The 24570-nt window shown below is 44.3% G+C and overlaps 1 protein-coding gene across 2 annotated transcripts in view; it reads left to right on the plus strand.

Annotated features, from left to right (window-relative positions):
- The window catches only part of RCOR1 (REST corepressor 1), a 110117-nt gene that overhangs the window by 74535 nt on the left and 11012 nt on the right, over nucleotides 1–24570 (plus strand). For both annotated transcript variants that reach the window (XM_059723249.1, XM_059723248.1), the window contains 5 exons: nucleotides 2176–2228; nucleotides 8270–8431; nucleotides 11043–11161; nucleotides 14462–14540; nucleotides 20864–21058. In XM_059723249.1, coding sequence (XP_059579232.1) covers nucleotides 2176–2228; nucleotides 8270–8431; nucleotides 11043–11161; nucleotides 14462–14540; nucleotides 20864–21058 — 608 coding nt within the window. The remainder of the gene's footprint in view (nucleotides 1–2175; nucleotides 2229–8269; nucleotides 8432–11042; nucleotides 11162–14461; nucleotides 14541–20863; nucleotides 21059–24570) is intronic.

Raw genomic sequence — 24570 nt, forward strand, 5'->3', positions numbered from 1 at the left:
AGTTAATGCAGTGAAGTCTGCATTCAGGAACTTAGTACAATCTTTAGGATTTTCCTTGGAGTCTCAGACCGGCAGAGATTCCCTATGCCTGAAAAAGGATGACTGCAGCCAAAAGCTTGCCTAAAACTTTTTTCCCCAGCTACTTAGTTGGTCTAATAAAAGATATTACTCAAAGAACCTTGCCTGCCTTAAGATTTTCAGGTCAGGTATTTAACCCAGCTCTTTTGGTTGGGGCCTTTTGCATAAAGCATGTCATGAATTGTGTGTGATACCTTCAGTATTAAAATAGATATCTATCAAAGGTGCAAAGTCAAGTGCTTAGGCTGGGAAATGTCACATGGTTGCTGTGAACTTCTCTTTTGCTTGCTCATGCATATGTACTGAGGTACTATCTGAAGTGACATGTGATCATATAATTTCTGTAGGATCTACTCTGTCCAGCCTTCTCTCTCCCTTCAGTGTACAGGATATAAGTAAACCTGGCAAATGATGCAGCAGTTTAATATTTCTTCTGTTTTTCTCTCTATCTCTATGGTCCCATGCCTTTTTTTAATGCATGCTGTTCAGTTCATCACTGCCTGTGGAAGTACTCATTTCCTCATAACTCTTTCATGGCACTCATTCTGTCACAAGTGTTCATGAGGCTTTCTTCACAGATCCTGTGGAATAGGGACAAATCACCACCATTTTACAAATGGAGGGAGCTGAGGCACTGATGTCAAGGCTATGTTTTGTCTCTTAAAATGTGATGCCCAACTTAATTTGCTTGGGTGCCCCTCACAAGCCCCTTCCTTCTACAGATGCCAGTTTCTCTCTGCTCCCATCCACTTCACTTAAATCTGAGTGCTCAGAACTTCTGAAAACTGCACTCCCTCTGTGTATAGCAAAAGGAAATTCTGGGCTGGTTTGTGGTGGGGGGGACTAACAGGTGATTCTTGGCAACTGATTTTTGAGTTAAGTGGCTTGTCCCACACACCAAAGCCTTTGTCAGGGATTGAGTGAACCCAGTTTGTGCAGGTCCTAAGTAACAGGCTTTCACTACAAGATGGTTCTTTTGCTTTCTGTAGTCTCCTTGCGTCTTTTGAAATGCACTCTTCAGCGCTACCTGCAGGTCAGTGGTCCCACAGACAACTATCTCTTTTATCATCCATCCTGTGCACAGGTGATACTTAAACACGTAAGCACAGAATTAAGGCTGTGTGACTGACATGGGTAGTGAATTTAGCCCAGTCACTTCAAACAAGTTGTCTAACGGAAAGCCTGGCTTCCAGTTTTAAAGCAATCAACTTTTTATAGACTTGTGAAAATACAGACCTGACCAGCTTTTTTCAAGTGTGGAGGTTAAAAGCTATTTCAGGTCTGAACATGTGTGGGGTTTTTGGTCAGGACAGATTACTGAGATATAAGGTATTGGAAAAATTGCAACAGTGTTTGCAATGACTGTGAAATGTTATAGGATATAAGCAGTATTAGCATTGAATACATATTCTTTTTTTAAATCTGTGTGTGTTGGAAGGAGAGAACTGAAAATACTTTATATATAACCCTGGTTATAAACTAAAATGTTGTGATAACTAGTGTCTTCATGGGTTCAGTGAATGAGACTGGTGCTTAAAAGCTAAAAAAGCATTTAGCTAATGACCAAATGTGACAAGATTGTAAGAGTATGGATTTTAGTTAAATGTATTTGCAGCTTGGAAGAGGACTGTCCTGTTCCAGAAAGGCAAAAATTGAGGTCTTTTACCTAAAGCAATTCCTTTGTCTAGTAAAACCCCTCATGTATTTTCTGTCCCTGGAATGATTAGTAATGCTTGCAGTTTAGTGTCCTGGAGATATTAAACAAACAAACAATTACTCTTTCCCCCCCCCCCAAAAAAAAAAAAAAAAGAAAAAAGAAAGAAAGAAAGAAAAGCCCCTCATAGTTGGTTGTCCTTGGTGCTGCTTGTATGCGATTATAAATGATGATAAAGTCTTCCTACAAGTTCTTGAAAAACCATTATGGTGAGTAATTTGAGTAATAGGTAATTTGGTTTCTTCCTTGTTATTTATATGCTGAGCTATGAGGTTACATGAAATCTTGATTGTAGGATAGAAATATTGGTGGAGGATGTGGGAGGAGTGAGACCTGCATACAAAATGTCTCCAAAACAAGTGTCTCTTGATTTTTTTTTTCAGTGGATGAATACATTGCCATTGCTAAAGAGAAGCACGGATACAACATGGAACAGGTAACATAGCAATCTGTTGAATTTTTGTTTTTAGAGTGGATTTTTAATAGGTATTAGAATACGATTTAGAGTGAACAGTCAGAGTACGGCTCTCTTTCTTCTCCTCCTATCCTCTCCCTCAGCTTTTTTTGCTATCACTCATCAGCGTAATGATATGCTTCTTTCTCAGGTCACGCAGTTCATCCATATTGCCAGTGATAATCGTTAAAAGGACAAAAGGGCACTTTTGGTGATGTCTTGCAAAGCTCTTTTCTTATTTCCAGTGGGATTTTGGGCTTCAGCATTGCAATCTGGCTGATCTTGTTTGGTGAAATACTTTTTCCTATTGAACACTTTTTTTTCTTTATTGGAGGCTGCTTAAAGTCTAGGGGTGAAACTATTGTCCATGACAACACACTAGTTCCTTCACTGAAGCCAAGATTTTGTGTGTGTGTGTGTGTGTGTGTTCTCTCTTCTCATATACCTGTGGCCCATCCACAAAAAAGCTGGGGCAGGGGGCTTCATGCACGGAAAACCATTTTGGATTCAGTAGTGTGCCTTGTGTATAGTTGCATAGGAACAGGGGAGGAGAGTGGAAGGCTGGATTCTGCTATTTTATATCAAGAATTGAGGTGGTGTCTCTACAGTCTGACCTTTACCTGTGAAATATTACTGCTCATACCCCCTAGATTCATAGATTCATAGATGTTAGGGTCGGAAGGGACCTCAATAGATCATCAAGTCCGACCCCCTGCATAAGCAGGAAAGAGTGCTGGGTCTAGATGACCCCAGCTAGATACTCGTCTAACCTTCTCTTGAAGACCCCCAGGGTAGGGGAGAGCACCACCTCCCTTGGGAGCCCGTTCCAGACCTTGGCCACTCGAACTGTGAAGAAGTTCTTCCTTATGTCCAGTCTAAATCTGCTCTCTACTAGCTTGTGGCCATTGTTTCTTGTAACCCCCGGGGGCGCCTTGGTGAATAAATCCTCACCAATTCCCTTCTGTGCCCCCGTGATGAACTTATAGGCAGCCACAAGGTCGCCTCTCAACCTTCTCTTGCGGAGGCTGAAAAGGTCCAGTTTCTCTAGTCTCTCCTCGTAGGGCTTGGTCTGCAGGCCCTTGACCATACGAGTTGCCCTTCGCTGTACCCTCTCCAGGTTATCCGCATCCTTCTTGAAGTGTGGCGCCCAGAATTGCACGCAGTACTCCAACTGCGGTCTGACCAACGCCCTATAGAGGGGAAGTATCACCTCCCTGGACCTATTTGTCATGCATCTGCTGATGCACGATAAAGTGCCATTGACTTTTCTGATGGCTTCGTCACACTGCCGGCTCATGTTCATCTTGGAGTCCACTAGGACTCCAAGATCCCTTTCCACCTCTGTGCCACCCAGCAGGTCATTCCCTAGGCTGTAGGTGTGCTGGACATTTTTCCTCCCTAGGTGCAGCACTTTGCATTTCTCCTTGTTGAACTGCATCCTGTTGTTTTCTGCCCACTTGTCAACTTATCCAGGTCTGCCTGCAGCTGTTCCCTGCCCTCCGGCGTGTCCACTTCTCCCCAGAGCTTTGTGTCATCTGCAAACTTGGACAGAGTACATTTCACTCCCACGTCCAAGTCGCTGATGAAGACATTAAAGAGTATCGGTCCAAGGACCGAACCCTGCGGGACCCCACTGCCCACACCCTTCCAGGTCGAGACCGACCCATCTACCATGACTCTTTGGGTGCGACCCTCTAGCCAAAGAGTCGTGGTAGATGGGTCGGTCTCGACCTGGAAGGGTGTGGGCAGTGGGGTCCCGCAGGGTTCGGGACCTACACCTGACACAACTCTGCATGTTCGCTCTTTAGCAAATGTTGACACCGATATTGGCACACAGCAATGCTGTTACTCACTGTGCTCTGACCAGTCGGAAGCTCCACTGCTGTTGTTAAACTTTAGGTGCATACCCCTTGGCAAAGTGCTGTGTACTCCCAGGAATATGTATATCCTTGTTTGAAAACCAGTGGTCTTGGGCTTTATCAAGTCTACAGTGATTTGGGCGTTAGTGAAATGACTGTGCAAAAAACCATGAGAGTAAAATATAAGTGATTGAGAGGAGAAGGGATTGTGCTCAGATGACCAAAGCCACATTTTTCCTTTAGCTACACAAAAGGACATAGTGAAGGAAGAGGTGTTCTCTGGCTAAGGTGAGAGCTCACGCCATAAGCAGATGAAGATCTGCTAGACATTTGTAGCAAAGCTAAGGCAGATTGAGCAGTTGCTATTAATATTTTTAGAAACAAAGAAGAAAAAGGCTATGAGTTCTAATTAAAATAAATAAATAAATAAAAAAGATCATCCTTAAAACATCGCCTAGTTCCTGACCCCTGCTCAGCTTGTGCCTGCGGTGGGTGGGATGAGAGTTCAGGTGGGACAGTGGGGAGGGAGAGGTAGGTAGCCATTGTAGAAATTTAAGGGACATTGACTCATTAAGCTTGATAACTAGGAGCTTCAATTACTAGCTTGTCATGGCACTTGCTAAGCTCTTCAACTGCTCTCACCCTATTCACTTGTCATGATTTGAGCCTGCAATCAGCCAGGCTGGTAATAGCTCTCTGTTTACTGTGAGGGTTACAGAGACCTGTGAATTGAACGGCTGCTTTCTGTCCAGTTGTCTTCTCATTTTTGTGCTAAAGAAATTTGTCCACCCCTCAGCCACTTTTTTTTTTTTTTTTTGTAGCATCTTTCTTTCCTAACAGCCCACTGTGCAGTGCAAGGGCTGCAAAGGATTCTTCACAAAGCCCTGACCAGGAATCTGAACGTGTTTCAGAAGTACGATTATGCCTTTATTTAAGGCTGAAGTTGCATCTGTGACGGGCCTCTTCTTGATGCCACTCTCGCGGAGCAGTCTAACACCTGGCACTGGCTGTTGTCCAGTATCCTGTCTGAGTGGATGGACAGCTGGTCTGCTCTGCTGTGGCAATTTCCATGTTTCTATTTCTCCTCGGTGACTCACCTCAGACAGGTGAAAATAGGAGGGAACTTTCCACAGCTCCTTCGTGGCCTTGGATTAGCCCAACCCCACGAGGAAATAACTGTGAATATTAACAAGCAAATGTACTTCCTCACCCACATTGTACAACTTGTGTCTTGGGAAAGGCCTTTCCTGAGGAGACTTCCTCATGCACTTCCCCTTTCTCAGTAAATCATCAGGTTCACGTTCAGCGTGGGAATCTTTGGGACACCTGGGGGGAACCGCTCAAAGCTAAGCACCAGCTTGAGGATTTTTCACTGCTGACTGCGTGTTGGCCCGTGGTTGTTGCCCCAGCACTTGCCCAAACGTGTAGCCTCTTGGGAACTAGTCCCATGGGGCCCAGCAGAGGTGGCAGCCTAGAAGAGTGATGGTCACCCACAGTGCTGCGGCATCAGTCTGTGCCTGCCCATTGCCCTACTCCCGCTACCTGGCCTCTCTGGAATTATTACAAGAAGCCCTCTCATTAAATAGGATTTAGTTTTGGAAATGGGATGCTGCTCAATTGACAGAATTTATGGAGGGGGGGTGCCTTGAGCTTGTTGGGGTCCCTTGAGTCTAAAAAGGGGGAGAACTTACAAGGCCTGGTTCATAAATAAGGCCTAGAAGATCTTGGCAAAGGATGCAGTGGCCTGGCAGACTTTACTGCCTTCACTGTGTGAAGGTAGCAGAGGTGGCGTGACTTTGAGGAATTTTTCCTCCCCTGCTACCAATTTCAGAAACAGCTTGCTGAGGCAAGAGCAGGGAACAGCCAGATGTTTCTCTGGCAGGGCAAACGACTACCTTAGAGTCTGGCAGTCTATTGGGCTTCATGTCCTATTTGCTGCTCCCGTTTTGTCGTCTCCTCCCTCTTCCCTATGGCTGGATCCTACACTGACTTGTTAATGGTGGTGGGGTGGGGGTGATAGGGCCACAGCATACATACAAGCTCCAACAAGATGAAACAGTTTTGTCTTTGGCTGCAAGCAGGCTAGCAAGCTGCCTGTGAGATCTCTGAAGCCAGGTCAGCATTTAGCTAGGTTTACCTTCCAGCCCAAGCCCAGACAGTTTCTTAGCAATGCTTAGTCTCTAAGCCATGGGAATGAACAAGGTGGGGCAAATGAGTACAAGTGCTCACACATGTGTAGGAGTGCAAACTCCTTCTACAGAAAGAGAAATGGATAAAGAGGCTTTGAGCTTGGCAGCACTGTTGCTGATCATGCTGGTGGGTAGATCACACGTGCACATTTTAACGTGTTTTGGCTGATAGTCATGTCTACATTTTGAAATACTGCAAGCTTTAAGTGCTGGTGAGAAAAACCATTATTCTACTCCCTGCCCCTTGTTAGGATTGGCATATATACCAGCCTCCACTTTACAATCATATTTACTGCTTTACTTCCTCCCAGACCGTTCCCTCATGATACAGCGTGTTTCACTGAACAAGAGCAGGGGTCATGTAGGGAGTTGCACAGGCAGACTTGGATCTTATTTAAAAAAAATAAAAACCCCTTAATACTTATAAGATTTCTTCTGTGCTGCCATGCTAGCCTGTTAAGTTCTTCTCACCCAGCTGGCTACTTGGGTTTGTCAACTCCTGAGATCTAACAAGCTATCCCATGTTGAGATTTTGTCGTCGTCTCTATTGCAGCAAAAGGAAATGCCTGAAGGGGAGGGTTTGGGGGGAGTTACCTAGATATTTAATGTGGAGAGTCTAGTTGCATGAAGAAGAGGGATGGGCATGGCAAGTGTTTTACAGTCATACCGTTGAAGAATGTCTTGGTGTGTAAAGTTGGTGCCCAGAAAGGAACTGTATTTTTGCATAGCATAGTTGGGTGGGGAATCCCCTCTGCCTTAAAGGTACGCTGCCAGCCTCAATGGACGGGAGGAAACTGCACAGTAGGGGAGTTCTGCCCGCAGAACAAGAGCTAACTTTGCATATGACAAGCAGGTTACTCTGTTCCATTTTAGTCAGCGGATCTGGGATCGTTTTCACTCAACAGCTATTACAAAACAAGCTGCAAATTGCATTTGACACGTTTTTAACACCTTGGAGTCAGGCCCTCCTGAAATGACTCTGGATTGGTCATTGGCACAAAAGAAACTTGAAGGGGATGGAGCGATGTGTCAGAACCCATGGTAGCCATGCACCTTCTGAGTGTGACTGTGTTAAAAATTCATGAGGAGAAACGTTTGCAGGTGGTAGGAGTGCGGTGTGTGCAGTTCATGTCTGAACCGAAAACTGGGGGTTGCAATATTGAAAAGGAGATGCACTCGAGTGGAAGCAGCCCCCAAAAGCAGTCGCCAAAATGAGCAAGATGGGGCCCAGTTTTGCCAGGGGCTGTCCCACCAGCAAATAAAGAACTTGCCCGCCCCCAGAAAGAACCTCCCAGCTGAATAGAAGATAACGGGACACCAGCATGAGCAGGAAGTCATGCTCTGCCTGGCCTGTGCTTCCTTTAGTGTAGTTTTGGTCTTACCTATGCTTTCTAGACCTTTCCTTTTATTATTTGCTTAGTTTTCTGGGTGTGACTCGTTAGTGGGGAGATTTAGCTCAACCAAAAATCTACATTCCCCTTTCTCCTGCTACAGTTTCCCACAACTGTGGTTGATGGAACTGACTCTGTAGTTGCCATCCCTTGACTCCGCTGTTTCTTTATAGGCTTCACAGAGATGTAGGAACAGGCTGTAAATTCACGTTTCCAGCCTATTCATTACAAAGCTTTTTCCAGTGTCTTTTGATTCACTTCCTTAGCTGCAGCCTTTGGTAATGGCATAGCTCTTCTATTCTCTATTCTCTTTTGCTGCCTACATGATATGTTCCAGGTTTCACTTAATCTGTAGAATCCAGAAGGATGTGGTCAGATCAGTTTCTTGTAATTGGTTGAGTTGCTCCAGCTTCATAGCGATTAATATTTGAAATCAGAATTGTAGCTGTTTTACTTGTTGCATACTGCCCAAACCACAGATTACTTGCATTCGTGTAAGGTCTGATGTATATCTCGGGTTTTTTTTCTCCCCAAACACTTTGTGACTCCGTTTTTTTGGGTCCCCCTGTTTCTTTTCCTTTCAGGCCCTTGGAATGCTTTTTTGGCATAAGCACAACATCGAGAAATCCTTGGCTGACCTGCCCAACTTCACTCCATTCCCTGATGAGTGGACAGTGGAAGATAAGGTCTTGTTTGAACAGGCTTTTAGTTTCCATGGGAAAACTTTTCACAGAATTCAACAGATGGTAAGTATGATCATAACAATTAAAGCTGGAAACGACTGTTAGGTCTTTGAAATGCTATCTGGTATTTTGAGGTAGAAAGGAACCATTATTTCTGCTTCCTTTCATTACTCTGTTTCTCTGAAAGTAGTCCTAGAAAACACTTAATTTGATGTTGAGTCTGTTTATAGAGCCTGACTCTTATAGGTTCAAGAAATGGTTCTGTTTATGAAAATGCAAGTGCCTTTGACTTGCCACTCATGCTGCTTATTGTACTGTAGTAGCATTAGAGGCTTTAACACAGGTTCAGACCCTGTGCTCAACATACACGTGCTCAAACATGCATAATGAAGACAGTCTGTGGCCCCAGGAATTTTTCTTCTGGGATTTTATTTCCATTTTTTTTCCTTTTTAGAATCACATTTCTTAGAGTATTATTATTATTATTTCGTAAGTCTTGATATTCAAAGTCATATAACGTGAACATTGGTGAGTGACACAGTGGAGGAGGTTTGTTAATATTAGTTGTTCATAATCTTTTGGGCTGACAACTTTGTAGGCCAGGTCTCAATCTGAAAGTATGTGTGTTTCCTTTGGGGTGGGGGGGAGAGGGGAATAAAAATCTTTTTATTTACTGTGGGAAGAGAGCAAGTTGAAATTCCATTACCAAAACTACTTGTACCTTTCTCTGAACAGCCCTTGAGTTGGGCACACAAAGCTGAAACTTGGTTTGGAAACTTGTCTTCCTTGATCAAAAGTCAGTAGGTAAAACTTCCTGGGTTTGGTTAGACACGCCTAACCCTGAGAGAATTAGCTCATACCTATGCAGTGTGCTTGGCACTGGGTCTCTGCTTGGCTTGTAAAACGTGCAGCGAAGAACCATAGTGCAGTGCTTGTGCATTGCTGACTTTGCTCAGCAGTGCAAACCATGGCTTCTGTGCTGTAAGGTGGGCTGCTTATCATCTTTCTAGGGTTTACTTTCATAAACCTTGTTTTCATCTGTCTCAGGAACTCCTTATGCAGGCCTGTAACATGACATCCAGCCACACTGTTCCAGATTATAGGATTTGGATGTGCAGTTGGCAATTTTTATTGACTATCATCAGAGTACTGAAGTGCAAGTGTGTGAAGTTCCTTCCCCTCCCCCCAAGTCCCTAGGTATTTAATATACGCAGTTATAGGAAAAGGCTCTTTGTGTTGATTGAATATGATAAAGCAATTAGCTTTTCTGGCAACATGCAATACCATCCATCTGTCCCTTTGTGAAAGCACATTACAAGACATTAACATTAATGCTAATATTTTTTGAGAATCCCTATATACAAAAGGGATTATTCTGCTGTTTGCATCAGCAGGGGACATGACTTGGTGAGCCAGGAAGTCCTGCCCAGATCTATGTTACTTTGCATGTGGTGCCCTGTAGGACTTAAGATGGGCAAACTGTCTCTGACAGTCACTTGTATTGAAATATAACATTCAAATTGTGGTGCTAACAGAGAGCAAGTGCAAGTGTTCTCGATGCCTCAGTCCTGTCTTGTAGTTACATTAGCTGCATCATTAATAGCCTCATCCCTGTAGTTGTGCTGGGCTGCCTGTAGGTACTAGGAGATACCCGTCTGGAAGCTGACAGTGTTTGCACTCCTTAAAGGTTTGAAACTTGTTCCACAGAGATGGAGAGATTACATTGACAGTGTGTGGGCCAGGCCTACAATACTGGAGCTGTTAACTACTTAAAATTTGCACAAAATCTGCCGCTGATGAACACAGCTAATAAAAGCCAAACTTTGAAATTGTGATGCCTGAATAAAATAGGCTCAGTGTTCACCTGCTGTTCTCCTGCCCTCTCCCACCACTGAGAATTGGATTAGGCCCTTTATTTACCATTACTGTTGCATATAGCCTTACCTGGTGTGAAGTGATAGGCATGATGCAGCTTTTGGAGGAGCCTACAGAACTGATATGTCACAGGATGCAAGTAACCACATCAAACAAAACAGAATCACCATTAATACAATTTTACTTCTCTCTAAGGTGTGGTTGTCATTTTGTAGACATGGGACAATGAAATTAGGATAAGAGAACTGAATATATTACAACTTGCTACATACTTATCTTAGATTGTTGAAGGAAGTGATATATATCTTAACCTCTTTTGTTATGAGATTTGAATAGACATCATCCTGTGAATTCCTTGGATAAGCCTGTTTAACCAGACATCAAAGATGTATGTAAAAAGTAGCTTGCATTTCAGGGATGCTGCATTTGCTATCTGTGCCTCTGTTTGCAGTTTGACATTGTTCCAAGAGCCTGTTGCTGGAGCTGTACTTAATACCCTTCTGCATAGGGGGTATCTGCCTGGAGTCCTAGGTGTGGGCCTTGTTAGATCAGGCACAAACATACTGTTGTTGGTGATCAAATGCTACATCCTCTCCTGCTTCTCTCTGAGGCTTCTTTCTGGAGGATGTTCAGCATGTGGTCCCTCTTGAGAGAATCCAGAGTAGGGATGGCCATTTCCTGCCTTTTGATGCTGACTGACTTCCCAGCTACCTATTAAAGCATCCGCCAAAAATAAATCTAAGGTAGGTGAAACCCAAGTGATGTTGACCTTCAAAAAATACACACCTTTGTTTTCCAGCTTCCTGACAAATCAATAGCCAGCTTGGTGAAATTTTACTACTCCTGGAAAAAGACAAGGACTAAAACCAGTGTAATGGACCGCCATGCTCGTAAACAAAAAAGGGAACGTGAAGAAAGGTATGTTTTTCAGCAGGAAAGACCAGGTCTCCCACGCCTATGGCATCTTTATGATACTGTTCAGATGCTTGATAGCCCAAAGAAAGCTAGGATTTCCCCCAGATGCTTCCTGGTGCTAAGCCTTCTTATTTATTTATTTATTTATTTATTTATTTTTAACCAATATAACCAACAGGAATTTGTGGTCACAAAGTGTAACAGCTATATTTTTTCCTTCAATATCCTTGTATCTTGATTCCTCTCCCGTGGGAGGTCACAGAGGCAACCAGGGCAGATTTGAGCTCTGAATGTAATGTGATAGAATGACGGTAAAGTCCTGCAGTCCCTTCTTTTGCACGTTTGCCCTGGCAGAAGGCTGCTACTGGCATGATGGGTTTTAGGGCTAAATTTTCTGTTACTTGTAAATGTCAAGTAGGTCAGCTTTGTGACAAGGAGGGTGGAGGATGAGGATTGTGTGGTCACTGATAAAATTCTTTCATTATGTGGATATGCTTGGCACTCTATTGATTCCTCAGGCCGGTGAACTTCAGCAGATTTGGCTTGGTACTCATTATGGTTGCCTCCCTCCCTTGTGGCTGAAACCTGACAGGTAATCTCCCCCACACCCTCCTGCCTGGTTTGGCCCCAAATCTTGGTTATTATTACCAACAGTGCAGTTTGAGGTGTGGTGTCCCTGGGAGAGCCTTGCCCAGGTTTGGGAGATCTATGGAGCATGGCTTCTCAGCATGTGGACTTGAAAACCAAATAGTGAAGGACATTGGAGGTTACATATAAAGTCATCTCAGTGTTGATCAAGAACTTGGGAATTTCTGTTTTGCAGCTTTGTCCATGGGTCTCACCACAGCAGTGGCTATTCTGCTGTGTTCAAGATATTTCTTGTCCTTGTGAGCTGGTGCCTTTCCTAGTCTACTCCAAAATACTGTCCACATACCCTGAAGGATCACCTTGCCTCCTTTCCTTCCCTTTCTTTTTGGTATATGACTTTTGGAGATACCAGTCCCAATTTAAATAATGTTTTGCACAAGCCTTCCCTCAAAGGGCTGCTGCTTCAGGACTGCTGAGCCCCAGCCTTGTCTTGTGTGCCTTGGAGATCCCTCTGGGAGGGGCCCATTTTCCTGGTGGAGTTCAGTCATGCTACACATCAGTCAGCAGGACATTTCATCTTGCAGGTGCATCTATGACAGCTGTTGAACAGGCAGGGAAAAATATGGTTTCCAAACAGCTCTTCCCTTACTTGATTTGCTTTTCTTAGGCTTGAACCTTTCTTTCATTTTAGTGTTCTCTTTTATCCCTAGAAATGTGGTGGAATGAATAGAGATTTTTTTTTAATCAGTGGAGGCTGGGAAAAAATTATCTAGAAGAAGCATTGTTTGAGAATGCAGTGGAGTTTAGGTTTCACTTGGCCTCTGAAACAGCCTGTTTATGCAAACCAAATAACTGGACCTGGAAGTCCAGAAAATGGACCTTTTCTAGTCTGTGCCTCTGCAGTGGGAATTTACAGCATCTTAGACACACCCAGAGAAAGGTCTTACTTGGGCTCCTACACATGATAATTTCACAGCCTTTGAGAGAAGCAGTTGGATCACAGATGTTGGCTTTCCATATTTAGAAAGTTAAAGAGCATGTAAGGTTGGCAGATTTTTAACTTGGCCATTCAGCTTTTAATAAGGTAGTGTAATTAAGGGATTTGTCTCAATATGCTCCGTGAAGAGGGGTAGTGCTGCATGAGTGGCTTGAGCATGAGGCTGGGATGCCTGAAAGCTAAAGCTAGTTTGTATTTCTTTATTGTTCCTTTATGATCTGAACTGCACTTACTTAAGTCATGACTGTAATATACTGCTGAGAGACCACCATTTGTCTGCTCTGTGACTCCCCAGGCACAAATTATTAGCACTACTGGCCCCTCTTGGCAGTTGTCTCGGCAGCAAAGCTGAGGACTCAATCCATGTAGAGGTACAACCACACTCCTTGTCCTTTAGTGCTATGGGGGGACCCTTGGGTGCTGATAAGCTGTTCTGTGACAAAACAGGAATTCCCAAGTTCTTGATCAACAATGAGATGACTTTATATGAAACCTCCAATATCCTTTGCCATTTGGTTTTCAAAATTTATTCTCCAGTTGGTATCCATCAGGCTCTAACCCTAGATTTTTTGTGTGTGCCCACCTAAGTGATATGGTTTGTGTGGTTAAACCATAACTGCAGCCACAGAAGAGACTGTCATTTGGCTTTGTTTGCGGGTTTTAGAGAGACTTGTACATACATATTCAAAATGGAACTTAGTTAAGACTATCTTGAAATGTGTCTTTTTCTGACAAAGAGCAGGCAAGGGGGTTGAGGGGGAGGGATTCAGATTTCTCACCATGGTCAGTAATAAAATATAAACTAAATGAAAAAGATGAGTGACTGGCTCTGGTTCATACAGACTGTGCACTCTAGAGATTTTAAGAGGATCTGTAGAAAATAGCAGTGACCTAATCATAACTGCTACAAAATAATTAACTTCCTGGGTTGCAGAATTTCCTGGGTCCTCTGAGGGGAAAAAAATAATATTAAGATGATGATTTTTTCCTGGGTCCCCTTAAAAAATAATATTAAGATTAGTTGATTACTACAGATTGGTTTACTTCTGTACTTTCTGGGTACCACACTGAACAAAGCAGCTACTTGCAGCAGCATAGAAAAAACATGGAACAATGCATGGAAATGTACCTTAATGGGAATTGTTGCCAAATGTGTTACTTTTACTGGAATCTTAAATCAAACTGGCCAGATGTTCCAAGGTCACATCCAGTATGGTGTCAGTTTTCATCCCCATTACCATTCTGCACTTTTTTCCTCCCTGAAAAAATCCTAATGGTGATTTTAATGCATGTGCCAAACATACATGAGCTGGTTGCTCTGAGAACTAAGCTGTGCCCAGCTGGTGGTAAAACTTAGGTTATTTTTTAAATAAAATATGTGAAATTTGTGTTCAAGCTATTTGTTTTAATTCTGTATCTGTGTTGGTGTGGGTTGCTTGAAGTTAAACATTCAAGGACTAGTTTTCTTTCCCAGACAGAAAATGCTTGTGGCCTTTTTTGCCTTTTTTTTTTAAATACTACTCAAATATACCAGCCATTTTTGTAAAAGCTTATGAGTGTAGTGGGTTTATTATGCTTAGATTTAAGGGGTAATTGACTTTAAAATTCATCCGAAAAAGAGCCTGATTGTTGTATCCATGCATGATTGCCAGCATATTGTTATAGAGAAACAAAAATTTGCCAGGTAATATGGTATTGTCTTATTTTTTGTCTTCCAGTGAGGATGAAATGGAGGAAACGAATGGAAATAACCCTATTGATATTGAAGTTGAACAAAACAAGGAGAGCAAAAAGGAGGTATATATATTTCTTTTTTCCTAATGCTATATAGAAGGCGAATGAAAGTGTTCACCGTTTACTGGGAACAATTTTACTGTTTCTCATAAGCCGTCCATGTCCAGTTTTTTATTTGTGCTTCGTGTAGTTGTCATTGCACAGGAGCAATGCTGACACACAATTCTGATTAGAAAAGCCAAGAGCCAGATCCAAATCTTTCTGCTAGGCACCTAAATGGCATTTGGCTGGAATCTAGGCATACAAGTCACAAAAAGCAGCCTAGGTTAGCCTTGCCTTAGCTGCAAAATCATGCATGCATGTAGGTTCATTAGGTACCTCTGCTTGTGTGGAGTTTTTCCACACCCTGATTTGGCTTCTGGATAACCCAGTCTAATTAATTTCCTCCTGTTCCTCCTCCACGTTCTGCTTCAGAACAGAGGTGGGGAGATGCTCAAACCTACTGATGTCCCCAATCTGTTACTTGCCTACAGAGCTCATTCACTTGCTTAGAGAGCATTCAGTTCACTACAGAGTGCTGTACCTGTGATCATTCTTGCTCCAAAGCTAGAAGGGGAGGAATAGTGGTGACCATGTGTGGTGCTACCTGCTGCCAGGGTTACTTCTGTCTTTTATCTAATAAATGCCTAATAAAGGTATAAATAGTCTGAGTAGAGGGACTGGAACCCAAACCTCGTGTGTACACACCCTGCTCACCACAGTAATGCTTGCATCACTGGGTTTCTTGTTCACTCTTCTTGGTCACATGAGTCTGCCACCTTCTCTGCACAATAACTAAGCTTCAAAAAAAGGGATGGAGTGTGTCCCATCCAGCCAGTTTGATAGCCTAGTAGTTTAAGGCACCTTTCTGGAAGGTGGGAGGTATGGTTTTCAATCCCTTTGGGTTGATGAGGGCCTAGAACAGGGGCGGGCAATTATTTCAGAAGGAGGGCTGCTTACTGAGTTTCAGCAAGCCATTGAGGGCCGCATGACAGGCAGCCAGGGGCAGATGTATATTAATTTTCTAAATTTTTTAGGGACACCGTGGGCTGGATAAAATGGCCTGGTGGGCTGCATCTGGCTTGCAGGCTGCATTTTGCCCACCCCTGGCCTAGAATAATCCCAGTCTTTCACTTCCTGGGTGACTAGCTGGTAAGCTATTAGGCAGAATGGGATACGACCTCTGTGCATGTATTTTTGAGTGAGGGTGGCTTGGGTGCAGTGCTTTGCACTGGATTTGGTGGTACTAGTGTGCATTGGGCTTCGGGCGCCTCAAGTGCAGCTATGAATTGGGCTCTGAGAAGAAGTTGGATTCAGCCAGCCATTTCCTGCCGGCTTATGTGCCTTCCTCCTCAGTTCCTGGGCTGGCCTTTGGATTTCTATTTCAAAGCTCCTGACGCTCTTCCTCACTGACCATGTTGGGATTCTAGGTGCTTAGCTTTGTGGTTTTGGGTTGCTGCCAGGAAGCACCTTGCTTTAGGAGTGCTTAAAGTCTAAATATGAGTGTTTTGACTAGTCATCTGGATAGGGCCCCAAGAAGCTTGGATTTCACGCAAAGCCGTGAACTACAAATGAGAGAACCTGTTTCGGGGTCCTTCCCCCTGCTTCTGTATCACAGGGCCTTACTGGCCTTTCAAAGTTTTGCGCATAGAGTATTTGGTGTGTATGTGAAATAGAGTTCTTCAGTCCCTTCTCCCTCAGTTTATGCTTGAAAATGGGCAGGGGAGGAGCATTCGAGAGTGGCTGTGCGCAAATGTAGGTGTCACTTTTGAAAACTTACCCTGTGGTGTTTAACAGACAATTGCAAGGAGGGAACAGTTAGGATGATTTAAACTATGAGCCTGTAATTGATGTTGGAACATACACTAGCGGCTGCAAGCCCATCTTTTTGAAGTTATCTGTTAAATTCACTGTTCATTGCTAAATAGTTTAATTCCTCCAAGATGTTTTTCTTTTTTTTTTAATCTTGAATTCCTGTTCTTCTGCTGTTGCACCTTTTTACAGTTAAGACTAATCGGGTTGAAATTGGAAGAGTTCTCACACTGCATGCTTCCTCAGCCTAACAGGGTATTTGTACCCAAAGGCTTGCAAATAATTTTTCCAACTATTTGAGTTGGTGTAATAAAAGATAGATTTACTCAAAGAACCTTGTCAGACTACTTAGGTGGGTTTTTGGATGGTCTTTGCAGAAGGAGCCCTCCTGCTCTTCCCACTGAAGAAACAAATGTGGTTCATGCTGACTTCAGTAGGCACAGGCTGGGTCTGAAACAGCAAGTCAGCATTTACCTTCATAGAAAACCACGTTCCAATAAGCTTCCGAACTCCCACAGTGGAGGGTTCTTACTTGAGCAGAAACTAAGGCCCAGTTTACTCTTGGTATGTGATGGGCTTAACTCCGTTAGGATTAGTAGAAGAGTACCTGCTAAATTTTGCATTCTACATTGCCGTTACCAGAGGAGACAAGTCAGTGAGATGTGTTAAGCCAGTTGTCAGTAAAGCAGGCACTGCAGTATATGAAACAACCTAATTGTTTTGGACTTTCAGTTGCAAGTGTGCCGAGGTGGGCAAACCCCTAGCCCCTACCTAGAACTCTGAAGCCTGTGCAGCTGCATTTGCATGATCTGAACTTTCAGATGAAAAGGCATGGCTGAGATCTAAGAAATACCATATTGACTACAGTGAAACACTAGTCAAGGGTTTAGTCCTTTAGCTGTTAATGAGGTGCTAGTCAGTAGGCCCAACATTTGAATGGTATCATACCTGCAAAGTCTGATCCTTTGGTGGCTTGTTTCCACCCATGCCTCGCAAACAAATGTGCCAGTGCTGTACCCCAGTAAACTGTCACAGGCCTGGCACTCCAGGGCAAGCATAATGCTAGAGATTAGTGTGAACAAAGAGAGAGATTTGAATGGTAGAAGGGATATCTTTCCTTAGCAAAAGAGACCTGCCAGCATAACATTGAAAAGCATTTGTGAATGCCTTGACAGAGTCCTTGCAGTTTTGGTTTTAGGACTTGTGACATGGCAGAGCCAACTAATTGGGGCTGAGAACAATTAAAAGCTACCTTGGTGTTGAATGCAATTCCTCCTTTTAAATGCCATCTCCCATAAAGGGTGAACACTAGTAATGAAACACTCTTACTCTTCTAATGGTTCCTATGAATGCTGGGCACAGCATTACATTTTTAAAAAAGAAATAAATTGCTTAAGTGGACAGAAATCCCCTCATCCCTGTAATAAACCTCTTGAAACCTTTTAAGTACAGTTAGCGCAATGCAGAAGACTGGTAGTTTGTTATGGTACTTCGAGATAAATAGACACCCAATGACATTTCATTTTATTTCATACCATTTGCAGTTGTATTGGTCTCTGAGTCTCTTCTATATTGTCTGTGTCATAAATAATAAATAACAAGAAATTCAAGCTTTGTTCAAGACAATACAGTGACTTAAGATTTCAAACTGACATTGCATTGAGATGCTATGCATTTGCGACCATGTATCCAGTCACTCTGTTTCCACTCTCCCACCCCAAAGTGCCGACTCGTTATGGCTGTGCGGTACAAGAGAGAATGGTAGTGATCTGTAGATTTAGGAGTGCCTGGTGAAAGTCGGAGTTAATTTGTATCTGCAGGCACTATAAGAGGGAACAGATGGTTGCAATTTTTTACTTCAAGGCCCTTAGTACTAAAGTTCTGTATATAGGATTACATATATCAACTATTTTCTGCTCCCTTAAATTTGCTGATCTATGCCATTGTTCTTTCCCTCTGCCTTCCCCCTCCAAACTTAAAAGCCACCCCAAGTCACTGACCACCTTCAGTCACTCAATGTTTGTAATGGCAGGATGCTTTCTGAGGGCTCTACTGGACAGTGATCATACAGGAGAATAAAATGAAGCTGGCAATCTGCATAGCCTGTGCAGAGTTAATTAGGTTTGATATTGCAGTACTTGAGCCTGAGGCTGATTGAATCCCAAATTTCTCACGAGAGGAGAAGAATGCAGCAGGGGGGCACATTCTCGCTGCAGCATTACAATCCTCTTTAATGAATTGGTCTGGTTTTTCTAATTGCAGTGGTGCTTGGCTACCCTAAGTTTGTCCCTTTAATTAAACCTCAAACCCTCTCTCCTGCCCCCACCCCTTCCCTGATGATCTTTGTGATCTCTGAGACTCAAGGGATCACTGTGACCTGTTAGATAATACTGGGATTTCTCCATCCTCAGTCAGCTCTTGATCTTGGAGTTTCCTCTTTTGGGGATCACTTGAGGGGTATCTTCCTTTTTTATATTTTCAGTTTTAGTGCAAATGTGTAGTGCACACGATTTCCTCCAATCATGACTTCATAGTACAGTACAGGGCAGCTTCCCTCCCCCCTGAGTCACTTGTTCTTGGAAATGCCCCTTTTATTGTTTTTCTTTGCTTTTTGCTGTCTGAGGTGCAGCAAAAAGGTGAAATAGTTGTATTTAAATCCTCAGATCTAGGGTAGGGACCTTGTTATGTGCCTGAAGTGCCATGTACACCAATGGCAACATGTAAACACAGAGATTGGCAACACTCCTCTATTTATCTATATTCAAATTCTCTCTGGTTTTCTTGAGTTGATTTTAATTCCACTAAGAGATACCTGCAGCCACAAGGCAGCAGCTTTCCAGACAGGTTAGATGTTTTTTTTTAAGTTCTCGAAGCCTGCATAATATCTTAACTCCAAGTGCCTCAAGGCCCAGTCAAAAGCTATTCTGCTAGAAACCTGACTCCCCATCTGTACCATAGAACAGATGCTCTTTGAACTTGGTAAAATAACCATTTGAAGTTGTTTTCATTTACAAAGCAATACACACTTACTATTTAGGTGGCTGGGATATTCATGCTGCAGGTGCTTGGTGTTGTCATCCTGCAGCTTGACTCGGTTTCACTGGATTATGTCCTAGGCCTATGAATTTCTGTATGTAGATGAAATGCTCACAAACCTGAAACCTCTAATCCACTCTGAATAATTTACCTGATTCGGTCATTAAAGCTCCAGCTGTGGGAACAGAATCTGAAATTTTCACTCCTCCTTCCATTGGTAAAACTTTGCTCACAGTATGTTTTTGCTGGTCTTGCACTCCCCCTACCAAGGGGGCAATTGTTTGGGCTGGTTCTCAGCCCCTTGTTGGTTTAAGGCATAGCTGAGTGCACATGTGAATCTTAGGTTTAAAGATAATTGTTTGCTAGCAAGACACTGAAAATGACAGGGAAAGTACAAGTCATTGCAAGGCGGGAAAAAGATGTGGCACTAACTAGACTTGCAACTTTCACTTTTAACTTGGAAATGAGGAAATTCAGGAATTTCCAGTGTTGGAGCCTCTCTTATCTGTCTTCTCATTCTTTTGGTTTATGTTCTTAGCAGTTTACATATCGCTATACAATAAATTGATCCTGCATACAGGGTTCTTGTTGAAAGTCAAGATTTAACCTCTTTTTGGCCACAGTGGTGGCAAGTTTAAAGGGATTTGGTTGCACTCTGTTGGGTGGGGGGGGAAGTGTACAGTAGCTTTGCATGTAATAAACAGCATAGGTAATTCTTTGTAGAAAAATGAGGTGGTGTGTAGTTTACTCCTTCCCCACAGATTCTTTCTAGTCTGAATTGCCTACATGGGCAAAACCGTGTTGTTCTAATGGAACATCTATTCATCAGCTTTCTACATGAAAATGAAACTAGTTCAAAAGGCCTTAAAACGACTTAAGAATTATTTTGCAGCTACTTCAGTCATCTTTTAGCCTTAAAGCTGGCTGGCTGGCTCTCTTCTCTCCATCCCCAGTTACAGAGAGAATCAAAGCCTCCATAAGCCCTTCTGTTGTGCTTGTCCACCCCCAATAAGTTGAATTTCCTTCTTTTTCTGGTACTGAGTTAAATTGACATACTGGGCCTTGGTTCTGAAGGGGAGAGGTGGGGGGGAGTGTTTTGTTCTATTTTTCTACAAATGGCCAAAAACATTTAACTGATTGTAAGTGAGGCATCTGTGCCAGAAGTGGGAGGAGATTATGAAAGAAACCTGTATTCCTGTGTGCCTGGAAAGAAGGATATGTATGCAGTGTCACCCTGTGTACTTGCTGCCCTCATCAGAATGCATGAACTCAATATCTATTGTTCTGCAGCTCTCTCTGCGCTCACCCCAGAAAAATTAAGAGCAGAGGAAAAATTTGAAAGCACCTAAATGACTGGGCTTAAGTCTCTTTTGAAACAGGGTCTTAAATCCTACTGACTTAGAATCTTTGACTAAGGCACCTTTTGGCAACTTCACCAAAAGCCTGTTGTGTCTCCTGTCTGTATACCATTTATGCACAAAATGTCTCCTACCTCCCAGGTGCCACCAGCTGAGACCCTCCCTCAGGTGAAGAAGGAGAAGCACAGTACACAGGCTAAAAACAGAGCCAAGAGGAAACCTCCGAAAGGAATGTTTCTTTCTCAAGAGGACGTGGAGGCAGTCTCTGCCAATGCAACTGCGGCTACTACTGTACTTAGACAACTGGATATGGAATTAGTCTCTATAAAGCGACAGGTACAGGTTAATCTGGTTACAATTCAGGGCTGTGTTTAAAATTATAACCTAAAAGGGGCTGCTGTCAGTCACTACCTGCATTTGTTCTTGGGGATTTGATGCTTGGCAGTGATAGTCTACATCATGGTGTGACTTTCATTACCACATTTACTCAAATCCAAGATAACATAATTTTGTGCAGTCTTGCCCCCCTCCTAAGGAGGTGTGGTGGGGAAGGAAGTCTTGTTTTGGATTTCAGTATTGGTCTGGGTCATGCTTTGGCACCAGTTGGGGCTGAAGCTGTCACTACTGGTATCACTGTATGGCTGGGGCTCAGTGGCTTTAATGTGGTAGGTGAGGGGATGGGCAGCATGGATGGGGGTCATGAAGGAGATTGTGTTGTGGAAGAGGGGTAGGAGCATGAGGAAGATCCTTTGGGCTGTGCTGAGCATGGGGGAGACTACAGTGGCAGGGGAACTGCTTCAGGGCCAGAGCTGCTGCTGCTGTCTGGCCAAGCCCAGGGCTAGGATCAGAATCACTGTGTGCTTCATGCCCAAGGGCTGGAGTTGGTGCCGGAGCCAAAGCCAGAACTGCCATATTACAGTAAGTGGCAGCATAGGATGGGGGAGCAGACTGTGGAAGGCAGGGGGATTAAGCAGTGGGGGTCAGAGTGCTTCTCCCCTCTCCCCACATCTGCAATTGGGGCAAATTTAAGATAACCCTCTAATAATTGGATTCAACGCATGGAAAATTACAACAAATGTATAATTAGGGAGTCTTGTTATTAAGGGGTCATCTTAAATTTGAAGTCGTCTTTGATTCAGGTAAATGCAGTAATCTGCTGCCACCCTTGGTGTGTGAATAACTACACAGCATTGTCTGCTCTTATGGTTACAGAGCAGCAAGAGAGGTTATAGCAAGTAGCTGCTGACTCTCATGACAACATTCATTAGCTCCTACTCTGTCTTGTGATCTTTTTTTTTTAAAGCAAAACAGAACAGAAAACTCCTCTTTTGCTTTGAATAGCATTCTTCTCCTTCCCACCCCTTTCCCCTACAGTTCCTGGTTTACAGACTTTCTTCTTATTTTCCCATGCTACCTTTGCGCTAGCCAGTCAGACCACAAAAGAATAGCAGCATGCTTCCCTTCTCCCACCATCACCACCACTGACACGCTGTAGCCATTAATCGGCTTTTGTGTCTCTTCCTAAAGCTCTGTCCTGTCAGTACAGAGCTTAGCTTAGAGGTTGGCAATTATTTTGGCTGGAGGGCCACTTAATGAGTTTTGGTGAGCTGTCAAGGGCCGGGGACACAATCTTTTAGAAGATATAATTTTAACAAATTATGGGTAAAAAACAAATCATATACTAAAAATCAGGCATCTACTGTAACATTTTAATTTTATTTCAACAACTATTTTTTTTGTCCCGATTTTGTTTTTTAAATAGTGTATATAAAGGCAATTGCATAATGGATCAACAAAGTCTTACTTTTTTATATTGTATGTGTTGGGGGCAGGGGGAGTGCATGTAGGGGGGGCCAGGTCCTGGGAGCTGGCCCAGGGTGAGGGAAGGGGTGGGGGCAGGGGACAAATGCACCAGAACTAGCCCTGGCAGTGCAGTTGTAGATGCATTCTGCCCTTCCCCCATCCAGCCTACAGCTGTACCCCACAGCACACTAGATGGGGGTAAGGTCTGCCTGGGGCAGCCTGTGCCCACTGGCCCTGGCCCCGGCCCCGGCCCCAGCCCTAGCCAGCACGCACAGCTTTTCTGGCAGGGCTGCTCCCAGTGCAGCCACCTGGGAACTGCTCAGCTCCTGCCACCTCCAGTGGCTCCTCCTCCTCTTCCTGCTGCATTGCTTCAGGCCCAGGGAAAACTGCAGCCCAGTGGCTCCTGCCCCAAAGGACAGAGCTCCAGCTCTTGGTCTTCTTCCACCCACTTGGCCACCCACAGGTGACTGCTCATTGGGTTGGGTGGGCAGAGTGGGTGGAAGATGGCCTGGACCTGGAGCCCTGCACCCTGGGACAGTATTGCAGGAGGAGGAGGAGCTGAGCAGTATCAAGGCAGCTGCAGCAGGAGTAACGTGGCTAGGAAGCTGTGCACACTGGCTGGGGCTGGCAGGTGCAGGTGGGAATGCAGCACAGGTTGCCCCAGGTGGGCACAGGTAGGGCTCAGCCCCATGGGCTGTATTTTGCCCACTTCCTGGCTTAGCTTCTTGGGACAGGGAGATTGGGTGGGGTTTTTTTTTCATAGTTTCATAGTAGGTAGGTTTGGAAGGGACCTGAGCAGATCAAGTCTGACCCCCTGCCATGGCAGGAAAGAGTACTCGGGTCAAATGACCCCGGTGAGGTGTTCATCTAATCTCCTCTTAAAGACCCCCAGGGTAGGAGCCAGCACCACTTCGCTTGGAAGTTGGTTCCAGATTCTAGCCGTGAGGTAGTGCCTCCTGATATCTAGCCTGAATCTAGTGTCTGCCAGCTTGTGACCATTATTTCTTGTCACTCCTGGTAGTGCTCTGGGGAACAGGAGACTCCCAGTGCCTGCTGGTCCTCTCTGACTAGCTTATAAATGACCACTAGATCCCCTCTCAGCCTTCTCTTGTGGAGGCTGGACAGGTTCAGGTCCCTTAGCCTCTCCTCGTAGGGCCTGCCCTGCTGCCCCCTGATCATGCGGGTGGCCCTCCTTTGGACCCTCTCCATGTTGTCCACATCCCTCCTGAAGTGCAGCCCCAGAACTGGACGCAGTACTCCAACTGCGGCCTGACCCGTGTCGCATAGAGGGGGAGGATCACCTCCTTGGACCTGCCTGAGATGCATCTGTGGATGCATGACAAGGTATGGTTGGCCTTCCTAACCGTGTCCCCACACTGCCGGCCCATGTTCATTTTGGCATCGCTATTGACTCCAAGATCCTTTTCTGCCTCTGCACTGACAAGAGGGGAGTTCCCTGGCCTGTAGGTATGCTGCTGGTTCTTCCTCCCCATGTGCAGTACCCTGCACTTGTCATTGTTAAAACCCATCCTGTTCTCATCCGCCCACCCCTGTAACCTGTCCAGGTCTGATTGCAGCCTATTCCTCCCTTCTAGCATGTCCACTTCTCCCCACATCTTAGTATCATCTGCAAATTTGACCAGGGTGCTTTTTACCCCCTTGTCCAAGTCGTTGATGAAGATGTTGAACAGCGCGGGCCTGAGGACCGAGCCCTGCGGGACCCCACTGCCCACATCCCTCCAGGTCGAAAATGACCCGTCCACCACCACTCTCTGGGTGCGGCCCTCCAGCCAGTTAGTGATCCATCTGACTGTGTAGGCATCAACACCACGGTCGCCTAATTTTTTTAATGAGAATGGGGTGAGAGACAGTGTCAAAGGCCTTCCTAAAGTCCAGAAAGACTATGTCCACCATGACACCTGCATCTGAGGATTTTGTGACCTGGTCATAGAAGGCCACCAGGTTGGTCTGACAGGACCTGCCTCTAATGAACCCATGTTGGTTGCCCCTGAGCATAATCTCCCCTGCTGTCCCTCGCGGACATG

This window comes from Alligator mississippiensis, chromosome 2 (genome assembly GCF_030867095.1).
Source record: "Alligator mississippiensis isolate rAllMis1 chromosome 2, rAllMis1, whole genome shotgun sequence".
Lineage (NCBI taxonomy): Eukaryota > Metazoa > Chordata > Crocodylia > Alligatoridae > Alligator > Alligator mississippiensis.